This window comes from Piliocolobus tephrosceles, chromosome 5 (genome assembly GCF_002776525.5).
Source record: "Piliocolobus tephrosceles isolate RC106 chromosome 5, ASM277652v3, whole genome shotgun sequence".
Lineage (NCBI taxonomy): Eukaryota > Metazoa > Chordata > Mammalia > Primates > Cercopithecidae > Piliocolobus > Piliocolobus tephrosceles.
The window spans coordinates 153014313-153037147 of NC_045438.1; the positions used below are offsets into that span (position 1 = coordinate 153014313).

At 53.2% G+C, this 22835-nt stretch overlaps 2 protein-coding genes across 8 annotated transcripts in view; one reads left to right on the forward strand and one right to left on the reverse strand.

Moving 5' to 3' along the window:
• The window catches only part of DTNBP1 (dystrobrevin binding protein 1), a 153144-nt gene extending 152252 nt beyond the window's left edge, over positions 1 to 892 (forward strand). For all 3 annotated transcript variants that reach the window (XM_023209822.2, XM_023209823.2, XM_023209824.2), the window contains one exon: positions 469 to 892. In XM_023209822.2, coding sequence (XP_023065590.1) covers positions 469 to 713 — 245 coding nt within the window. In that variant the 3' untranslated portion in view covers positions 714 to 892. The remainder of the gene's footprint in view (positions 1 to 468) is intronic.
• Positions 893 to 1657: 765 nt separating this feature from the next.
• Positions 1658 to 22835, reverse strand: part of JARID2 (jumonji and AT-rich interaction domain containing 2) — a 277840-nt gene continuing 256662 nt past the window's right edge. For 3 of the 5 annotated variants that reach the window (XM_023209821.2, XM_023209819.2, XM_023209818.2), the window contains 10 exons: positions 20154 to 20246; positions 17485 to 17603; positions 17323 to 17393; positions 16016 to 16130; positions 13105 to 13210; positions 12116 to 12298; positions 11459 to 11589; positions 10278 to 10461; positions 6500 to 6607; positions 1676 to 3654 (listed from right to left, as the gene is read on the reverse strand). In XM_023209821.2, the coding sequence (XP_023065589.1) occupies positions 3472 to 3654; positions 6500 to 6607; positions 10278 to 10461; positions 11459 to 11589; positions 12116 to 12298; positions 13105 to 13210; positions 16016 to 16130; positions 17323 to 17393; positions 17485 to 17603; positions 20154 to 20246 (1293 nt within the window). In that variant the 3' untranslated portion in view covers positions 1676 to 3471. Of the gene's footprint in view, positions 3655 to 6499; positions 6608 to 10277; positions 10462 to 11458; positions 11590 to 12115; positions 12299 to 13104; positions 13211 to 16015; positions 16131 to 17322; positions 17394 to 17484; positions 17604 to 20153; positions 20247 to 22835 lie in introns of all 5 variants that reach the window. The other 2 variants (XM_023209817.2, XM_023209816.3) reach the window with 2 other exon arrangements.

The following is a 22835-nucleotide window of genomic DNA, read 5'->3' on the forward strand; positions in this document are numbered from 1 at the left end:
AACAGTGACACCTGAATATAGAATTTTGATTCCTTGAAGAGCCTATTTAGTTCCATAAAATTGGGGACCTGCTGAAAGGTCAGTAATTCTGACTGTCTCAGCAGTGGTGTCTCTGAATTACTGAAAAGGGTAAAAAGAAAGACATCTAGATTATCGAGGTTACAGAGACTGCTCCTCCAAGATACGCAGCACTTGCCCTCGGGCCTCTATTACACACTATCACACAGTCCTAGGAGCTTTTGATCTTTGTCACAGGTGGCTGACTCATTAGGGGACGGAAGGGTCACCGCAGGACCTGAGGCTGCCTCTGGCATCACTCAGCTCAGTGTCTTCCAGGGCAGGCCCCAGGTCCCTGGAACAAAAACCACACACCCCTTTCATGACGGGCACATTCCACAGCTGTTGGCAGCGATTCTAATCCGCAATCTTTTTATGACAGGACTTCTTCTTCCCTACGTTATTTTGCAGGGCCTGAATCCAGTACCTGTCAGAATGAGATTACCCTCCAGGTTCCAAATCCCTCAGAATTACGAGCCAAGCCACCTTCCTCTTCCTCCACCTGCACCGACACGGCCACCCAGGACATCAGTGAGGGTGGGGAGTCCCCCGTGGTTCAGTCTGATGAGGAGGAAGTTCAGGTGGACACTGCCCTGGCCACGTCACACACTGACAGAGAGGCCACTCCGGATGGTAGCGACGACAGCGACTCTTAAAGTGGGACGGGACTGGGGCACTGTCTGGCCACACTGGAATCCGGTTTTGGCTGTATGCGGAATTCCACCTGGAAAGCCAGGTTGTTCTCTAGAGGTTCTTGATTTTTACATAATTGCCAATAATGTGTGAGAAACCGAAAGAACAGCTAACAATAAAGTGTGAGGATGGTAAACTGAGAGCGCACGGAGCTAGTTTATACACAAAGGCTTCTAAATACACACGTTCTTAAGGTCGCTGTAAGTCAGGGTTCCTTAGAGTGAAGGGACACGCAGGTCACTGGGGGCTGCCCCAGGGGGTTGCATGTGGGCAGGGTCTGGGCCTGGCAGTGGAGGCTCCACAGGGCTCGGTTCTGCGTGAGGCGGGGAACGACTGTTTCACAGGTGGAAAAGGCCACTTCCTGTAGAAGAAAGAGCTGACTGTAGCCAAACCACTCTGGCAAAGCTTGGTCCTTTGATCATTACAGAATTCTCAGTCCAACAACAGCCAACCAGTCCAACCCCCGTTTTCATACACCTGGGCCCAAAAGAACAGAAACAAGCCCAAAGCAATCCTCTGTTCTTTATGAGAAGAAACTGGTCCCCTGGAGATATGTTCCTGCCATCACTCCTGCAGCCCAACGAGAGCGAGCGAGCTCCCACCGAGCTGAGGGGGCTGTCTGCAGCCGTACCACCCGGAATGCACCCAGTGTCCTCATCCTGAAAGCTCAGCAGGGGGGCACGGCTCGATGGGAAATGAGGGGGACGGCCGCAGCCCACGAGCAGCTCTGGCCCAGCCTGCTGAGCCACATGGAAACCATTAGGTTACGCTGAAGGGGACCCAGCGGCAGGTGGGAGCTGTGGGAGCAGGACTGCAGTGTGGGGGTGGCTCTGCTCCCTGGCTACGGGGGATTCTCTGCCCCCTGCCCGTGGATGGGAAAAGAAGGAGCTCATTCCATTCAGTCATCTTCCAAAAGACAGACAAATGTCCAAAAAACTTTGTTTTTATTATTAAACCTTGTAGTACAAACCTGAAAAGTAAACAAAAAACTCGCAATAAACCACATGAAGTCTCCCTCCCAAGGGAGGGGTGCAGAGCAGCGCTAATAAATTAAATGTCAAACTGTAAGCCATAGGCAGAAGTTTACTGTCAAAAAGAGGGAAAGTACACAGCAAGGCCATAGAAACCGGACAACCACATTGGAAAACACTTGACTCTGTTTCTGTAATTGTTAAATATTCCAAAACAGTTCAGTCTTCTGCAACAACAACCAACAAAGTGGATCATAGGACGTTCCTGGCAGTCACCACTGGCAAGCTCAGTGCAATATGGGTAGCTACGGGATTGATGAATCCAATTATGAAACAAAGAACAGCTTGTGAAAACAGTTTCCCTTTTTTATTCCACACATACTGTACACACAACCGGAGAAGGGCAACAGCTACTCCATTATTATTTTTTTGTTGTTGTTCAGTGATGTAAGCAGCACTTATAAATGTTACAAGAAAAACCCTGTAAGCATCCAATCCAACCGATGAAGAAACGGAAATGTAAGGCTTTTCTTCATCTTGTCTTCTCACCCCCCTCCCCACCCCCCACCAAGAAAAAGGCTCAAGTATTTAAAACAATTTACAGGCATATGTACAAAAGGGATGGGATTTTTTTTTTCTTTTTTCCTTTTTGTTACAACATGAAGAGAAAAAATAGAGAAGATGAATGCAAATGCATTTTCACATTCAAAAATAACTGCAGGCCTCCTAGTGGCTCTCTACGTGATCATAAACGAAACAAATTTTAAAAGAAAGATTAATGCTGACTTGTGAAGGTGTCAAACAAGAAGCGGTGAGATGGAGATGGAATGTTAGAAAGATTGCACGTCGATGACAAAGAAGCACTTACGGCTTCCATCACTTTTTTCCTTTTTTTTCTTTTTTTTCCTTTTTTTTTTTAAATCTTAAGGATGCTATTGAAGGGTTTTTTGATAAAGTAGCCAACAGCACCAAAAAATAACAGAATGGATTTCCTAATGAAATCAGGCACAGGTCTCCCTCATGTGACCCCTCCAAGGCAGGCAGTCTTTTCCGTCTTCCTCGCTCGCTTTTCTTCTTTCCTTGAACAGATGCATAGTGATGTGCTGGTGGAGAGCCCACTCGCTCCCGACTCCTCGTTCCGCCTATGGTTAGGAAACAACGTCCGCCTTCAGCTGCCACAACCGCCCAGAGAAACAAAACGGGGGTGCCCCGGCTTCCCAGATCACAAGCTCATCTGGTACACGGCAGAAGACGACAGCCAAAGCAAAGCCATTTCAAGTTTTGTGTGTGTGTGTGTGTGTGTGCGTGTCTCCTATCCCTTCTAAAAAATCTGCTCACGTGACTGATGGTTTTTAAATTTGTTCTCCAAACTTCACCCTCTTCAAAAATGGGTTAAAAAGCCTTTTTTTCCCCAACAGTTACCAAAAAAAAAAAAAAAAAAAATCAAAACAACAACAAAAAAAAGGCTTTTGTCAGCCATGGGGCAATACAAATTAATACAGCCCCTGCAGGGTTTTTAAAACAGTGACTATACGGCAGTTTCCAAAATCTGACTGCAGTATCTAGGTTTTCTAAGTACAAAAAAAAGTTCAACAGTTTAATGCTAAAACAAAATTAGTTCTCTAAAACCAGAAGAAAATCTTCTTTAGAGCTAGTGCAAAGACAGCTTCAATCCTACAGCAAGTACTCCAAACTAGAATATAATAATTACAAAAAAATATATATAAATCGACCAAGGGCGTTGGCATCTTCATGATGAGCTCGAAGCACTTTTGGATGAACCGGAGGCTGACAGCCGGGAGGGGGGCACGTCCACTGTGGCTCTCTTGCGGGGACCTCTTTTTGGTGTGGGTTTACTGAGACAGTTCTCAATGCTGCCGTTTTTACCAGACACTTTGCCGCAGATCTGATTGACCAGACTGATAATCTGTTCCTGTTTGGGGGTGAAAGGAAGGCACAATTAACATACCATATTCACAGTTAACAATTAACATACCATATGAACAAGAGCTCTGGCCGTGACAGCCAGGCAGGGGCAGGTTTAGGGCAGAGGGCAGCGGCGTAGCCGTCCCCTTCGCCACACCAACCAACAGCGTCTAAAATGTCCCCAAGAGGCTCAGACGCAGTGAGTCTCCCTTTCCCAGCTCCTCCTGACGCCACACAGCAGGCACGGCCCTTTGATCCTCATCAATACCCTGGTCCACCATGGTGTGCCTGCTCATAAGGGCAGGGCTGGCAGGGGGAGCCCAGAGCACTGCCTCCACCATGGAGCACTCAGCAAAGAGACCTGGGGGCTTTGTTACGTCCTGGATGGTGACACAAATACCCAAGCTACTTGACTCACTTTAGCTACCAGCCACTGAAGCTGGTCATGCAAATAAATGCAAACACTTGTCACCTATAGATATCCTTGTAATTCACCCAAGAGAATCATTTATCTGTTGGCACCAAAACTGTGTAACTTTCACACAGTACATCCTATAATCATCTCATTTTTAAAACGAACATGGGGAGGAGTAGCAAACGTGCATCTCATGAGCATCTCTGTGGGCCAGGGGTGGCTGGGACCCACGCTGAGTCCGGCAGGCGAGGAGCCAGCCATGGAATGAAGCGTCCGAGGGCCTGATCTCTAGCCCTCTGGAAAGCCCCCAAGATGAGGGTAAGGAAGTGACAGCTGGCTCCCACCACAAGTTAAAGGCGCCCTTGGAAGGGGGGTGCACACGTATCTGTAGTAACACCATAGTCATGGCTGCTTGAGGTACTGATGATGAACACTGATAAGGAATAAGTGGCTGAGCTGCCATAAAACCCATATAGGGGACTACAGCTACCATAAGGACGAGTGAGGAGGAGCCGGCAGCGTGCGGTTACAGGAGAGCACCGTTCCCTCCCCGCATGCAGCTCGACAGGTGGACAGCACCTGCCCCAGACCAGTGCCCTCACACCAGGCTTGGCAGCAGGCGGCCCAAGACCCCACTCACTGGACCCCGCTCAGGAGCCTGCAAGGGCCGGAGGCACAAACGGCTCCAAACTCCCCAGAACGCTTCACCGTGCATGAGAACCCAAGTCATGAATTCAGGGATTTGCAATCTAGGTGTGCCCCCTACCCCCCAAAAAGTAGGTGTTTAAAGCAGACTGTCCCAGGTCAGCAGGCACAGCCATGGGTGATGTGTGTGCTGGGCACACTGGGAGGCTGAGAACAAGATTTTGCAATGGTTTCTGTTTACAAGCTAGAAATTTCCTATTTAAAAGAATGGGTCAGATGTGGTGGCTCACGCCTGTTAATTCCAGCACTTTGGGAGGCTGAAGCGAGCAGATTACCTGAGGTCAGGAGTTTGAGACCAGCCTGACCAACATGGTAAAACCCTGTCTCTACTAAAAAGAAAAATTAGCCGGGTGCACGGTGGCCCATGCCTGTAATCCTAGCTACTCCGGAAGCTGAGGCAGGAGAATCGCTCAAACCCAGGAGGCGGAGGTTGCAGTGAGCCGAGATCGCGCCACCGCACTCCAGCCTGGGCGACAGAGTGAGACTCCATCTCAAAAACAGAAAACTGCACAGCTCAACAGGACAGAGGCACAGACCTGCTTACAGAACTACATCAGCCGCTGCAGAGTATGCAGTTTCTAAATACCTTTGCTCCTCCTAATTCATCAAAACCAACCATTAGGTCTTAGCCCCTGCATGCCATTCTTTTCCCAGGATCTGGTCACGTCAGACATCCGGCTACAGAAACAGGCTGCTGGTGAGAGGCACAACGCATGATCCACAGAGCGCTTTCCAGGCAGCCAGAGGAAGCCTCCCCGTGCCACCACCTGCACTCCACAAGGTGCCAGAGCCACGCTCATCTCGGCCGCAAAGGCTTCGTTATTTGTAACTGTGCCTGGACATTGGCTGTTGAGGTGAAGGAGGGACAGCAGGTGCTTACTGCCTTCACCCAGCACGCTCTTTGAAACAAAACAGATGCAAAGAGTTCTTCTTCCAGCTCTCCAATCGTTTAGCTCAAGGCTTATCGAGTGAGACCCACCACCTGGCCCCACTGCTTGGGCCCCCGGATGCACCAGGCCCCGCCCAGTCAGACCCGCAGCACCCGCCCCACTCAGTGGCCTCAACTGTGCAATGACCACAACGTGGTGACCTTCCTCGTAACCAGCCTCATCAGAGTCCGTGGGAAGCACACGCGGGGAAGGCGGGCAGGGCAGGGGAGAGGCACTGCTGCCAGCAGTTCCGCCACTCAGGGCAGCCCCCAGCTGCACAGGCTGGGCACTGTGACGACCTCTCCCTCCAGAAGAGCGTGGCGCCTGCAGGAAGGCGCTGGGACTTCCCATCGTGGGGCCATCCTGCCCCAGCGTCTGCAGACACGTCCAGCTCTCAGCCTGGAGCGGCTGGCATCGAGTGAGTGCAGATTGGAGAGTCCACTGCCAACCACTCCCCTGTGCCTGGGACAGGTCACCACAAAAAAGGGTCTGGCTCTAAACCACAGTGGTGCAGCCCTTGGGAAAGTCGGTGACGCTGCAGGAAGAGCCTCAACCCTGATGAGAGCCCATCTCTGAAATCCAAATGCACGGCACCACAGGCGCATGCAGGAGCCCTGCTCCCCTCGGGATCCTGACGTGGGGCCTGAGTGGGTTTAGGGCTTAAGAACAGGACACCTCAGGCCTGCAGAGCCCTGGTTGCCCACCCCAGGCACAGAACTGCCAGGCCGGAGGGCCTACATCCAGCCAGGACCAGGGCAGGCGCCACGCTGCCGCCCCACCCTACCCCGCGGGCTGGGACTGACCTCATCATAGCGGTACATCAACTTCAGCCCTCGGCAGGACTTCTGTTTCTCCACGTGGCGCAGAGCACACTCCAGACAGAACACGACGTTTTCGTTCTCTTGTACCACCTGCAAGCAAGAGCAGGACACCCGGAGGTCAGGAGGCAACTCCACAGTGCCCTGGGAGGGTAAAGTGGGAGCACGCCCAGCCAGGCAGCCCTCACACCCACGGCCCCAGCCAGAGCAGCCCTGGCACCCACCACCCGGGCCAAGGGCTTTGAGGACTGGAAACACTGGAAATGGACTAAAATGAAAACTGACAAACCACCTGGAACATGGTCTTCAACTAGGAAAGTGAGGAACGGACGACCTCTGAGTTAGACCTAGGGGTGGCCCTCAGGTCCCCTCCAGATTTCTGCTGGAGTTTCCTGGGAAAGGTTCAGTCACCACCAGGCTGGTAAAGACAGCGAGGGGTACGTATTTCTAATCTCTTGAGTTCTGAGGGCTGCTAAGACCCTGAGTTCGAAACCACCCTAGTGCTGGCACAGATGTGGAACATGGAGGACTCCAACTCGGGCAGCCACGTGGGGAACACGCCCTGGACTTTCCAGCAGCAAAACTGGTTCTCGTGGTGGGTCCATGAGTGGCTCAGTCAACAGAGCAAGGGGCGTCCAACGACCCGATGCAAATTCCCCCGACACCCTCAACATCACAGATTCCTGACTCTGCAATGCGGACAAGCTCACCCACCAGCCCCAGCCTCCCTGGGCGGGCTGTCCGCAAAGCCCACAGCTGTCCTGCCAGTGGAAGCCTTGCTGCCTAAGGCCACAGGAGAGTGCTGGGACAGAGACCCTCACTGGGGTCCACCTGGCTTCCGTGGGGGGCTCCTGTACTCCACGCTGACTCCAAGTACTATTCTAATTCTGAGTTTGAAAATAAGGAAAAATTCATTCTCAATATTCAAGAGGCAGAAGGGTCATGGGCCTTTCTCAAAAAGCTCGAGGGGAAGGACTTGTTCTCGTCTGCAGTGTTTCTAAGCGAGAAACAGAGAACGTGTTGTAGGAATGTGGGAATGCCACCTACTGACACAAATAAGACCTTGGAGAGACACTTGGGGCCAAGGACAGGAAGAATAGGAAACACATCTAACTAAAATTCACAAATGTATTAGTAACCCAAGCAATGCAAACAGTCAACACAAGTCAGACCCCGATTTTTGCCTATGGATTTATATATATATATATATATATATTTTTAAGATGGAGTCTCGCACTGTCACCTGGGCTGAGGCGCAATGGCGTAATCTTGGCTCACTGCAACCACCGCCTCCAGAGTAGCTGGGACTACAGGTGCGTGCCATCACACCCAGCTAATTTTTTTGTATTTTTAGTAGAGATGGGGTTTCACCACGTTGGCCAGGCTGTGACTGTCCTGCCTCCTCGGCCTCCCAAAGTGCTGGGATTACAAGTGTAAGCCACCGTGCCTGGCCTATTTTTTTTTTAATTAAAGAGACAGGTTGTCACACTGTCACCCAGCCTGCAAAGGCTCACTGTAGCCTTGAACTTCTGGGCTCAAGTGATACCCCGACCACCACACCCAGTTAATTTTTGGTATTTTTTGTAGAAACTGAGTCTCACTATGTTTCCCAGGCTGGTCTCGCACTCCAGGCCTCGAGTGATCTGCCCATTTTTACCTCCCAGAGCACTGGGATTGGCCCTACCGTGACCGGCCTCACAATATATTCATTTGAAAGTAACTTTCAGGCTGACAGGAAATGCCACGTGACAACTCTGAAGTTTCTGAAGGATGGCTTGACAATGAGGCCACCTGGTGCCACCTCACATGGACAGACCAGCTTCACCCCCAGGTGTAACCACCATACAGCCCTCACACATATGGATAATGAATAGAGTGTTCCAGCAAGAGGATGGACAGCTGGGCGCAGTGGCCCACGCCTGTAATCCCAGGACTCTGGGAGGCTGAAGTAGGCAGCCTATGGGTAACATAGCAGAACCCCATCTCTACCAAAAATAAAAGTTGCCGGGCGTGGTGGTACACCTGCTATCCCAGCTACTCAGGAGGCTGAGGTGGGAGGATGACCTAAGCCCAGGAGGCTGAGGCTCCAGTGAGACAGGATCACACCACTGCACTCCAGCCTGGGCAACAGAGCGAGACTGTCTCAAAAAAAAAAAAAGAAAAAAGAAAAGAAAAGAAAGAGCACACCAAGCTATGCAGCTTTTATCAGTGATGTTCATAAGATACTTTGAAGATCTGGGAAAATGCTTATCATTTTAAGAACAGAATGGCTCTAGGTAATACATTTGGAGAAGTCTGGGGGGAAAAACCAGATAGAAAGAAACCTACAGGATGGGAGGCAGGGTGGTCACGGACTGCGTTTGTCCCCCATGAAATGCCAACGTGAACCTCCAGGACCTCAGCTGTGACTGCGGGTGGGGGTAGAGCCTCTAAAGAGGTAAATCGGCCCGAATGAGGCCACGAGGGGGCCTATCTGATACAACATGAGTTGTGTCCTTAGGTAAGGAGGAGACGAGGACACACTCAGAGTTTTCAGCTCTTTCAAATGGTACAAAGCCCCAGCCTGACTCATCCGGGAGAGGCCGTGTCCTCCCTCTTCTACAGGGCACGCCAGGACTCGGGGTGAGGCGGCATGACCCAGTCACACTGGGAGGCCAAGGAGAGTCGACCCAGGTCTCAGTCCTGGCCCACCGTGGACAAGCAGAGGGACGCGGAGGCACTGGCCTCTCGGGGAACGTGCAGCTGGAGGGGACACCTGTGGGACACAGGCACCACAGCGTAGGGGGTGGGCGCCTCCTAGCGAGGCTTCTGCACTGGAGGAGTGAGGCGCTGTGGAAAGGAAGAGGCCCAGGGAGGCAGGTCAGGCCCGGCGGGCATGCTCTCTGTTCCAGGCTGAGGTGTGTAGTGGCGTGGAGCCATCCGCAGTGCCAGCTGGGCGTCCCTACCCAGAGGGTGTCAGGACAGCTGCCTGGTGAGAGCTCTGGAAGCAGCATGGCGAGGGCCACAGCCATCCAGTTGCCATGGAAGGGCTTTTCTGAGCCCACCTCTGGTCTAGGGCAGGGGTGAGCAGGGGAGGAGGCAGTGTGTTTGTTATTAAGCCCAGAGCTGGGGAAGGCAGGTGGTCACGAGGCCGGCAGGGCACAGTCAAGAAGGCGAGAGGAATGCAGTCTGCTGTAGCCCTGAGCGGCTGAGCCAGAAAAGCATCTCTGATCCCAGATGGGACAGGAGGAACATCAGCTTTCACCAAGGACAGATTCTGAAGTCCTTGGGGGCTGAGGCAGATCATGTAACTGAGCAGAACCAAGAGGCCAAGAACACAGCCAAAAGGGAGAGGCCATGGGCCCAGGTCCACCAGGCACAGGTCACAGGGCGGGGGGGTGGCAGACGCTGCCCAGCACTGTGGGAAACCCGCCCCTCACCATCTCAAAAAGTATGGAAAAGAGCAGAGGGCGCGGGGGCTGGGGTGACAAAGTAGGGCGGGGAGGGAGGCCACCTGCTCCCCAAGGAGGAAGGAGGCACCGCGGGACGGAGAGAGGGCCACGTGTGGGTAGAGCAGAGGGACAGCCTCTGTGTGGCCTGGTCACTGCGGGTGAGGCAGCCGCCTCTAGAGGTCAGAAGCTCTGCTGAGGTCCCACAGCCGGCTCCAGAGATGGGAGCACAGCCGGTCTCCTGTGCAGAGAGCGCCCTCCCTCTTCTGGGGGCAACCCTGGAGCTCTCAGGCCTAGCCCTGCACACGAGGGTGCCGGCCGCGCCAGGGGCTCACCATAGACAGGTAGCACAGGTGCTGGCAGATCTGACACCTCCTCTCCGACGTCTCCAACTGCAGCCACTTTCGAGGCTTTTTCTTCCCGTCCGCCACCGTGCTGCTGCCGTCATGGCTGCCGTAGCGCGCGGAGGAGTGGAGGCCAGCCTCGAACAGCTGCCTGCGCTGCCGCAGCTCTGTATCCCTGCCAGACACGGGGGACAGCCCACGCCTTTAGTGACAGCCGGCCATGCTCACCAGCAGCAGGACATGCACTCCCCACCCCGGCCTCCCTCCAGCCCCACCCTCCTGTCAGAAGTGAGGCCTGCTCAGGGCTCAGAGCCCAGCTCACCTCGCCTTAGTCTAAAGGTCAGTGGCAGCCCTGGCTGATGAGGCTACTCTGCGGCCAGACTTAGTAACGCAGGGACAAACACGTCACAACGCCTGCAAAACCACAGCCACCTAGTAAGGGCTTCTCCTTGTGTCCCAAGCCCAGGAGAGGGTCAAGAAACTATCACCAAAAGTTCAAAATTCATGTGCTGGCAACACAACCCAGAGCCTTTGCTCCAGGATGGGAGAGGCACCGAGAACTACACGGTAGGGAAGAGAGAAGAGGGTTATACAGGCGCCACTCTGCTCAGCGTCTGCCATGACCTGCTCCACACACACACACACACCACACACCCTCCACATACACCACACACACCCCACACACACACCCCACAGACACACCCTCCACATACACCACACACCCCCCACACCCACACACCCCCCACAAAGGGGTTGGCAAGAAAATGGAGGGTGGAGGGCCAGGGGCAGCTATCCGTGCCTTCCCCTAACTGGTGCAGAGCCAGGCTGTGGCGCAGTGGGTCAGCAAGTACGTGTCAGGGGTCGGGAGCCCCCCTTGCAGTCAATCCCACAAAGAGGAGGAACCTCTTGGTGCTGGAGGTTCGGAGTCCAAACATCAAGGGGAAATTATTTTCTAAAAAAAAAATGTTAAAATAAAAACCACCACACCCTGAGCCTTTGCCCATCTGGAAAAGCATCATATGGGCCCTGCAGTGCCAAGGGGCCCTGCGGCTGCAGGCAGGGAGCGCTGTCTGCTCACCCCGGGCGTCTACCCGGCTAAGCCCCCGAAGGGCAGCCAGGTCAAGCTCTCTGACGTGGGCCCTGGGGGTGTCCCAGAACCCCGAGTCTGTTACCTGAGCTCATCCAGAAGGGCTGAGATGGTACTGAGAGTGGGCCCGTTTTCTTTTTTTGCTTCTGCTTGTGCAATCTGGTAGAGTAACTTCTCCATGGAGAATGGCTTAGCTATATGGCGACGCTTCATTTCCTGAAAGAGGAGTCACATCCCTTTAGGGTGGATTTTCATTACTAGGCAGCTATCAAGGTTCTTCTTGGTGGAGAGGGCAGGCAGGCTGTCCGAATTTCTAAATCTTGAATTGCATTTGGATTAAAAACTCTTCAAAACTTTGCCTCCCTGTGAGAAAGGCACCACATACCAGGAGAAGTCACAGCACTTCGCCACTACCCAGAGGCAGCTGCCACCACCTCACGATGGGTGGAGGTTCTCTGTCCGTTCATTCTAAGCAATTACCTTAAGTATCTTCAGTAGTTTTCCAATACTGGAGGTGTCTGTCAGTAAGGGTCTGATCAAAACTCTTTGTGATACAAACAAATCCCTAATAACTTTTCATTCCTAGAAGACCTTTCAACCACCTCCTAAGAATTTCAAAGACATATTCCAAAAGGAACTACCTACAAATAGACACGCACATGCAGGGATGCTTCTGTGTGCACTCACGCACGGCACTCACATGGATGCGGGGGCAGCGAGCGCAGTAGCCGGCTCTGCTTACCTTGGCGGTCTCAAAGCCCATGCTTGTCCACTGGGTGGTAGCAAAGTGCACGGTTTCAGACACGCTGTACCCACAGCACACTTTGGACACAAAGGATCCCGGGAAGCAGACGACAAACTGGCCACTCTGCTGCACGGTCCTGTGCACCTTGATCCCCTCTTTGCACAGCACCTCCGGGGAGATCTGGGGAGACAGGGCCAGGCTGAGGCACACCCCCTCCCTGTGCACAGGGACACCTGCAGTGTTCAGGTGAGGCATGCGCACCCTAAGAGGCCTGCTCTCAAGGAGACAAGACTGTTTTATGTGGAAAATAAAAAGGTGGCATTCGTAACACAAGAAGGAGTTCTAAACTGCACTGGCCCGAGAGTGATGACAGGTTCATGCACAGCTGAGGACATGATGACCACACAGGCCCCTCTGTCCCCAGCTGACAATGCCAGGGGCTGGAAACGGGACAAGGTTACACAACCATGAGGCTGCCAGGCTCATCTCCAGAGCCAAGTAGGCCACAGGCCCACAGGCTGGGCTTACAAAGGAGTCCCCGGTGCATCTCTTCTCTAAGATGGACAGGCTGGACCAGCAGGGTCAGCAGAGGCCAGAGAAGCCAGTCAGAACACAGCCCAAAGCAGCACCTCCCAGGAACTCACCAGCCCCGTGACTTCCCGAAAACAAGTGAAGGAGCCTTTGAGCTCATTCCTCTCAGGAGCCCAGAGGTAGGAGCGACGCGCACAAGGAAACCCAGGGCCCACAGCAGCCCTCAACAGGAACAAGCCCCAAAACAGATGCAAAGGCCGTGCCAAACCCCAGCGCCCTGTGCAATATGACGGAAGGTCAGTTCGGCTTTTGTGTCAGGACCGTTCCCTTTGCACCCTGGGGATTTGTTTTGCTGTGTTCTCATTGCCTTTGAAAAGCAGGTTCATGGGAAACCATGTTCAAGTGCCTAGGAGGTCCTACAGTTCCTGCTGGAGGCGGCGGCTGAGTGGACGCACCATGACGTTGCTTTCCAGCATCTGCAGCCCTGGGGTGCCATTGGCTTGCAGCAGGGTGTGGACCACGTCTTCCAGCTTGTTCTCCTCCTCAGCAGGAATGCAATACCTGGGTCGTTGAGAGACACAAGAGACAAGCATAGACTTGACAAGGGCCTCCTGCATGTACTGGGCCGCCCCCGTCACCCTCAGGGACCCGAGCACACGGGAGAGGCTCTGCTCCACGCCAGCAGGGATGGTGCGCTGGCCTGGGTGGGTGCCTGGTCACCACTGGCTCCCATTTCCCACAGCAGCAGTGCCACATCCACCTAGCACACAGCCAAACCGCAGCGCACCGCGATGCAAGGTGCTCGTCTTTTACGCAGATCTGACCCACCTGGTGAGCCAAAAAGCCTTCAAACCAGAACCAGATGTTCACAAACCCCTATAAACCAGAACCAGACACGCTGCAGCCTCCACGGGCCTCTTCTGAGGCTCTGGCACTGCACCCTTCTTCTGTTCAGAGAGCACCGCAGGAACAGGACGTGACAGTGTCCTGACAAGGAATATGTGGCGCCCTCGGCCCTCCAGCCAAGGACAGTAAACCCTGCCCTCTACAAATGCACAGAGTTGGGGAAGGAGCCAGGCTCAGGCACATGCACCACCTCAAGGCCAACTCCTTGGCAGATACTGTGGCGAAGTGGGGGTCAGGGGATACCTAGCGGCCCCCAGCTCTGCTCCCCATTGGGGAGTTCTATGTATCAGGACCCAGCCTACCCGGCGTCAGGCACATACAGCGGGCCACACAGGAGGATCAGGGCACACAGGACTGCGTCAGAGGGTGGCCTGGGGAAGTGGTGGCTCCCAGACCCTCCAGGGTATAACCGTGAGGCTGGCAGGGGTCCTCAAGTGTGAGAAAAGGTGAGAAGTACAGGCAGAAAGTAATCTACACGGCCTCCTCACGGCAATCACAGGGAGGGGAGGAGGTTCTGCCCGTGTCCTCGGTGTCCCAAGGAGCCCACCAGGGCCACACTTCCACCACAACATGTGACGTCCCCGGTGCCAGGCGCACAGCATGAATGACGGGGACGTGAGGGGAGGCCCCTGCAGGGCAGGGGTGCAGCGACGGCTGCCCTGCCCCGGGCGTCTCAGGCTGTCTGAGGGGCTCCTCCCTGGGCAAGAGGAGGACATCAGTGTGGAGAGGGACCTGACAGGTCTTCAGGATGCTAAACCAGTGAAGCCATCAGCCACCACTAAAAACAAAGATGTGGGCCAGCAGCTCAGGGCAACACTGCCAGCCCCTCCCAACAGCCCCCGCCCCCCAGGTCCAGGTGCCCGCCTTTGCACAGCAGGCAGCGACTGCAGCCCCTAAGTGTCTGTGACGAAAACATTTCTCTCTGAGGCCAAATCCCGGTTGCAGTTGCTCAGTGAAGGCAACAGCCACATTTAAGAATTTTTTTTAAATGCTCATGTTATTTTCAATGCCAACTTATTCTGTTACTGATTGGTAATTTAAATACAGGGTTTCTAACCCAAATCACATGTTTTAAGAAAAACTACACACCATCATGTTCTCTGATCCTACCCCTGCCTTTTCTTTCTCTCCCTCAATGAGGTTCCAGGGGTAAGTCTTCAAAAAGCCCACACAGGATATCACATTTTGCTATCTGTGATTCAACGTCACGCCATAAGCAAACCCACACGGAAGAAACTCGGGCCTCAGGCCACCGGTCAGGGGGCGACCCCAGGAACAGCAGGCCATGCACAGACACAGCCAGTGTCACTCCCCACAGGGAGAGACACTCCCCACTCTTCTTCCGGAGGCAAAGGCACCTCTCGGGACTGTCCGGGCTGTCACCTCCCCAGCTGTGGCCGGGCCTGGCTCAGCCCCAAGGCTCCTGTCAGTCCCCGCTCCACAGGCAACAGCCTGGGCTTCCCGGGCCCATCACTCAGGACCTGCAGGACGCCGTGCTCACCGTCCACGGCGCACAGACCCACGTGGGAAGGGAGGGCTCCTCATGTCGATGGCACCACTCACCAGAAAAGCCAAAACCAGGCGGCTGCAGCCGACGCTGGCTCCAAGGAGGGAGAACACGAGTCCTAAGACTTTGTTTATTTTAATAAAGAATGCTTAATCACCCCATTAGGGCAATAAACACAGTTAGCATGGCATGAACGGCATGCCGGTAAACGATCAGACGACAAGACATCTGATTATTTCTAGTCATTTCCCATCTGCCGCTGTAAACAAAGACACCAAAGAGTCTAGCCTCGATCAGGGATGGGTACGGTGCGAGTCAGGATGACAGGCGGGGACCCAGAACACCTCGCCAGGCAACAGACTCCGTGGGGTACACAACGTGCGTGTCTCCACACGGCAGGAACGAGATTCCCAAGCCAACTCTACTCCCCGCAGAGCCACTGATAGATGAGGAAACACTGGCTCTCCAGAGAGGCTGAAAACAACCAATCATGAAATGCCACAGTTCATAGAGGGCTGATGACACAGTCACTACTACTGGTTAACTTTGTGTGGCACTTTTACTACTGTTCCTTAACCCTAAGGTGAAAATAACTCTTGGAAATCCACAAGAAAAAGTGACTAATCCATAACAAAACAAAACAAACAAAAACAGACATAAGCAGGTAATTCAGAAAAGGGAACTTAAATGGCCACTAAGCACGTGAAAAGTCTGCTCGTCATCAGAGAGTGTTACAACATTCGCCAGCACCCCAACTCTCCAGTACCTTCCAACAGAGGGAGGCGATCCCAGCCCAAGGCCTCGGCAGGGAACACAGGACAGGCCTGAACACAGAGAAGCAAGTTCCCAAGCACGTGGAATCACCTGGACAAGAGGTTACCCACAGGCCCCACTTAATGTGGTAATATGACTTTCTGCAGTCCCTCCCCTCCCACCCGTGGCCGTGTACTCACCAAATGCAGTCAGCACCAGTGTGTAAGTAGTCAATGTATGGAAGGTGATTTTGGTCTCGAGACCAGCATGAGGTAGAAAAGACCATGCCAATATTTAGCCAGGGAATAGTCACTCCTAAAACAGCAAGAGTGAAAAGCGCGTTTTTAAAAGCTAGGCAACAACGTCTCAAAGGAACAATAAGTAAAATTCTCTTTCTTCTCCTAAAACAAGAAGCAAAAGAAATGGGACTCAAAGTCAGACAAAAGACAGTGAGCAGAAAGTACCTGCTCTTTCCTGCTTCCTTTGCAGAAGTGAGAGAATATGAACACTGTTTCAAAACAATAGCAGCACATGGGCCTCATGAGGAGGTGGCCACAGGAACCTGACCTGGTGAGGAATGCCGAGGAGCCAGCAGCCCCAGGCCTCAAGGCTCCTGTCACCAAACCCAAAAACCCCCATCAGGGTCAGAGGCAGAAAGTAAGAAAGCCCCTTTGTTGGCGAGGCCTCTGGGCAGGGTGAGCAGGGCACAGGGCTCCTTGGCTCAGCTCAGAAATGAGTCAGGTTCCAGGACCTGGACAGGTTCCTAGCCGCCTTCCCCAAGGCCTGGGCCTTCACATTCATAGTGACCACAACCTCCATGACCCCTTGGTTTTCCCTGAAGCTTGCAGAGCATCCATCCATCTCTTACGAGCCTACTGACCATCTTGAGAATTATGATTTCAGCCTGCAGTAGCCTTAAGGAATTGTGACTTCGGCTTTGAAAGCAGCAATTTCAAAGTTCAAAGTTGGCCACTAAGCTTCTCCCAGCTCCAGACTCTGCCATGTGGTTCACCTTTCTACCTTTTCTACTGACTTCACCAACCATCATGCTACTCCTTTCATTTCTAAAAATCAATTTTTTTTTTTTTTTTTTTTTTTGTTGAGAAGGAGTCTCGCTTTGTCGCCCAGGCTGGAGTGCAGTGGCCGGATCTCAACTCACTGCAAGCTCCGCCTCCCGGGTTCACGCCATTCTCCTGCCTCAGGCGCCCGCCACCACGCCCGGCTAGGTTTTTGTATTTTTTAGTAGAGATGGGGTTTCACCGTGTTAGCCAGGATGGTCTCGATCTCCTGACCTCGTGATCTGCCCATCTTGGCCTCCCAAAGTGCTGGGATTACAGGCTTGAGCCACCGCGCCCAGCCTAAAAATCAATTTTCAATGTACGTCCTGTATGCCTGAAGACCCCATTCCTCCCTGGCAGTGCTTAGAAGGGATTTCCCAGCCCTGATTCTCAGTGAGTAGGACTCATGGTCACAGCTGCCACAGGCAGGTGGCCACAGTCAGGCTTACCAGGCACAGCACCGAGGTGACGCAGGATGGACCCTGTGTTATTGGGGAGGACGGTGAGGTTCCATCCATGCCTGCAAAGGGGAAGACGAGGGACGTTACAGACCGGCAGCGGAAGGATGCAGTCACATCCCCAAGAACATGGACGAGAGACTCCCAGGTTACCTTGAAAAGGGCTCTGATTTTCCCACTGGGAATCCGCTGCCGTGAGTGTTGGTGTCCACCTTGCCACAGTGCACTGCCACATGGCAGTCCTTCTCTTCCACTAGCCTCCAGTACTCTTGCTGCAGAGAACAGGAAAGAGCTGGTCAGCACCCCTAAGGTGCTGCAGCCACAGAGCACAGTTCAACGCAACAAAACTGGGACACGAATGTCTGGTGCACACGCCCCTCAGAACAGAGGCTCTCTTTGCAGAGTGTCTCCAGCAGGACACTAATGCAGAAAGCAACGACAGGTCACCTCCAAGCATATCCTCAAAATGCCAGAAAGCAGAGTCCCACCCATGTTATGCAGTGTTATTCCCAACAGCCAAAAGGGGAAGCCGCCACAGTATCCCATCCACAGATGGATGAACCAAATCTACTCCGCCCACACCATGACCTCGTAAAAGGATGTCAGTTCTCACGCGTGCTACAACGTGATGAACCTGGAGGACGTTATGCTAAGCACAGTAACTGCCAATTACAAAAAGCTTCCAAAGTGACTTATGTTCCATCTAAACAAATATGGGGACAAAGAATGGGTCAGAACATGCTTGGACTGCAGGCAAGCAGCGGTGCCCAGGCTCCCTTGAGACAAGCCTCTCTGCGCAGTCACCTTCCACTTTGTTCTCAGTGATCACTCCAGAAGCACTAAGTCCTCTTTCCTCATCTCACAAGCCTCGGTAAAGCTGGAACCACATTTAGGGAGGAAGCCTAACTTATAGGCACCCAACATCATAGGGTCCAGTTAAGCTCAACGAAGTGCTACTAGCAACGCCGAAACCACTTTCCTCGATACTGCGTTGACTTCCACAAAGAGGGGTCCACCTGGCGGAGTCAGACCTCCACAAATCAAGAACGAATTCCACATTAAACGACTGGATTCCCTCAACAGACTCCCTGAGTGTCCAATCCTGCCATGCATTTGCTGAAACTGAGGGCGACCAGCTTCTGGTGGGTCCGTAACGATGTGGGAAGGGAAGGAATGGGACTCCTCTCAGCTGGTGGCCAACTCCAGGGGCTGTGCACCGGCCTTTTGTGGAAGACAGGGCACAAGAAGCTAGGCAATCCAGGCCTGAAGTTTAAATTCTAGCGAATCTCTCCTTTGTGTTAAAATATTTACACACCTGCTAGAGCAAAATCCAGACTTTCAGAGGGAATTAATTCCTGAATGAGAGGCTGGAAAATGAGCTAAGCTTTCATGCACATTATGGATAGTAATAAACTTCTGCACCTCTGGGGAGATGCCCACAGGACACGTGTTGTTTGGCAACAAAGGCCTCTTCCCAGGTCCAATGCTCAGCCCCAGAAAGCCAAGTTTCCTCCACCTGACATCTCTACCACAAACACAACGCGTGCTCTGGAAGCAGCTGCGGCAGCCACACGTGTCCTAGACCAGGGTTCAGCTGACATCGTGGTTGGTGGAGGGTGAGGCAGTGGCGGCTGCAGCATAGTAATCACAGTCACAGGTCGGGTGTCAGGCCACTGTGTGACATTCAATGGCCGCACCCAGGATACACAGCGTAGGCAGCTCCCGCACCTAAGTAGAGACCTAAGTCCTAAGATGGATAAAGATGGTGCTAAAGGTAAACCTCTAATTCCTCACACTAGGAAAGCAGGGTCGGGCCACAGGGCTGGACATCCTAAGCTCTGACGACTGCTTTCAGGAGGTGGGGCAGCAAGCGCCACCCAGGGAGGGTGACCAGCCGCCCTGGTCGGAGCAGGTTTGAAGGTCACATGTCCAACACCTAGGCAAAACAAGATACCTGAACCCCCAGTGGTCAGCATGTATACATGGGACAAACCGACCCTGGATTTTATTTGAAAGAGGTGGCATTAAAGGAAAAAACAAAAACAAAAACAAAACAAAAACTAACCGGCAGCAAAAGCCTGTCACACACTAAAAGATGAGGCTGTGGTCAACAAATACCTCCTGTTCCCCGGTCGGCAGCTGCCCTGAACCAGTAATCCGGGTTTGGTTTCTTTCCCTTTCCACGACCAAGCGCTGCTGAGAGCCCACCGACGTCAGCAGCTGGAAGTTCACACGGACTCAGCTGGGCACTGGCCGAGGGGAGGTAAATAAACAGATCCGGTCTCTGTCCTGCAGCGCCGCACACAAAAACTCCCCCTAATTGGTCTGGGCACAGAAGTGCTCACTGTCTTTCCAACCTCATACTAACTCAAAGAAGAGAGTTGGCAGAAGCACAAAAATGGCAATCTGCCAATCCCATTAAATAAAAAATAGAAGGGAAGAAAAAGCACAACTGTGGTTTCAAGGGATTCCAAACATTCTCTTGCATAACAGACACACAGAGGATGTGGTGAGAAGCAGCCGGGTGAGCAAGTAGGAGGAGATGGTGACGGGGAGCAGGGGACGTGCCCAGAACCCGCCCCCTGCACTCAGCAACTCCCCACCTTCATTACAGTGTTGTTGGCTTGTGAACAAGTTTAGATCAACCTAAGTTAAAACATTTGGCTGCCCTGGTGCGCGCTCAACACAGAGGATGAACTCAGCCTCGTGTGAGTCCTTTCAGTTCACCGGGCTGCAGGGGTCAGGGCAGGACAAGCCTGTCCTCCAGCTCGCCGAGTGGTTCCCACATCATGAGAAGCAACGGGAGGGGCCCCTTCTCTCACCTCGATTTCGGCTGGTGCAGGCTCCTTGCTGAAACACATGCTCATGATATTCCTCGCTGTTCGATAAAAAGTTGTTAGAGAAACAGACCTTCCCTGAAACAAAACAAAAAAAGAGTAAAGCTTCAGAAGCAAAGCTGAGCCCTACTGCAAATGAAGCCACACACCTGTCATGGGCCGCTGCCCCTTGGCGTCCCTGCGGCTGTGGGTCACCTGGTATCCTGAGTTAATGACAGGCAGAGAAGGCAGAAATACATTCTCTGAGAACCCACAGTGCTAAGAGGAACGGAGAGACTCCACCAAAGATCACCCCCATGAGGGCCAAATTGTTCTGCCAGGAACAGAGGCTGCCACCCAGAGGCCGCGAGCGGACACACGGCGGAAACATGGAAGGCCCCTCCAAGGCCCTGCTGAAAAAGCAGCTTGCGCTGGAGGCAGAATCCCTCAGCTGACAAAGGCTGCTGCAGGCCAGTGAGGAAGCTATCAGCAGCTATGACCTGATGGAACGCATGACCAGGGATCCCACAGGAGAGAAGCTGGAGAGACAGAAATTGGGGTGACATCTACACCCTGAGAGTCCTTGCCATATCAACACCTGCCAGGGCAGCAGCCTTCACTGAAGTTACAACCTGGTCGCCGCCTTCCCACAGAACCACCTGCTGTCCCCTCCGCACCTCTTCTTCGATGCCCCTGTTCCCAATAACTTCCAGAATGATTTGCTTGTTTTGATAAAATAGCTGAGTGTGTCAGTTTGGGAATCCAGAGTCAGCACCTTCTTTTACCCACCACACCATATGTGGTGCGTTTTTCAGAGGGAAGCTGTCTTAAGACCCTTGCTATGATTTCTTTCTTGACCAGGAAAATTTATTACTTGAGTCCAGAAATATCTCCTGAGCACCTACTGTGTACTAGGCCAAATCCTAGGGGCTGGAGACAGAGCAGTGCCTGAAAAACACACAACACCTCTGGGCCTCGTGGAGCTTCCATTCAGTCTGGGGAACACACAGGCCTCAACCACACAAATATGGGATGGGAGGTGCCGCCAGGTGTCATGTGGAGTGGGGGAGGGTGGTCAGGGAAGGCTTCCCTGCAGAGCACTGGACACTGCAGCGTTCCTGTAGAAGTGACAGGGCCAGAACAGGGAGCAGCAGGTGCTTTGTGCCATCAGGTCCACAGTCGCAGTTGGTATGGAGACACTGGCTTGTGCCTTTCTCTCCCGCAGCAAAGGAACTAGATGGGGTTCTAACTACAGGAACATACTTCCATGCGAATTCTAAGCCGCACCCACTGGTTTGCTTCTTGTAACATAAAAAGGTAACTGCAAGGAGGGACTGAATTTTGCACCAAGGCAGAGTGAGCCAAGGTGAGGATGACACCAGCACACAGAAGTCAGCAGCCAGGACACCAGTGCCACAGAGAGTTGCGCACGCAGGGTCCCCAGCCTGTGGGCACATGGCTGCCTGGGGGCGTCGCCACAGCCACCACGCAGAGCTCCACTATATTTCCATGATGAAATCTAGAAATATCCTCGACAGGGTGAGTTTTAAAAAATCCAAACCTCTTATTCGGATCAAACATATGCTCACAGAATTGGCCTTCTTCAGTAACAAGTAAAAACGTTGACAGTTTCTCATTTCACCAGTTGGCTATTCAGAGTCACAGGAGTGAGTGGCTTTACTTGACAAAGGCTTCTCAGTCAAACATTCAGGAAACACCAAATAAAATTCCCCAGAGCTTAAAAGTCTCTGGGTCACACTTTCTCTTAAGAACATTTATGAAGTCGAATACAAGGCAGTTGTGTCTTGGCAGGCTGCGTCCTGCAACCCCCACACCGCATCGCCACCAGGCAGCCTTAGGCAACGGGAGAGGACACTCAGGTAAAAGGGACCCAAACCCGGTTCTCAGGGTCTCAGGTCAGAAAAACTGAGTATCTCTTTCCAGAGAAGTGTGCAAGTATATGAGATGCAGCCTGAGGCGGGTCTGCAGGGCCTGGACTTAAAGTGAAGCAGCAACGCCGGGGTCAAGTCAACTCTTCCTCTGTATTTCTGAGATGTGTGATGGAATCAGAAGCCCGCACTGCCTCAACTACAAGGCCAGGCCAGAGCCTGCAGTCAGGAAGTCGTGGGCACCTGAGGGTATGGCAGAGCTTAGCGATAACCAACAGCCAGTTCCCAACGCAGCAGAAACCCACCGGCCACATGCTCCCACCAGGCTCACGAGGGCTGGAGCAGAGAACACTTCCCTCCCAGCGAACCCAGAACTGGAACCACAGAGGGCAAGTACGTGCCAGGCAATTCAGCAGAGACTTCAGCTTAGCTGGGCTCGGCCAGCTGGGCCCCGGGCAATTCAGCAGAGACTTCAGCTTAGCTGGGCTCGGCCAGCTGGGCCCCGGGTGCTCTGCTGCCCACTGGCAGGCTGGAGAAGGGAGGAAGCCCCAAGCCTTGCTTCAGAGCCAGGCCAGCTGGGAGGGCTGCCAAGAGGAGAGCCACGGACTCTGCCTCCCTTGCTTCTTGGAGGGGCGAGTCTCCTCAGGATGACTGTGCTGCAGTGAGACCCGGCGGAGATGGGGAAACGCTGCGTGTTTCAGTTTGCTGAACTCTTCCCTCCACAGCGTGTGAATGGTGAGATTCATTTTGATGGCTTTATCAGGGATAGCCCTCCACAGAGAGGACCTGGCAATGCTGG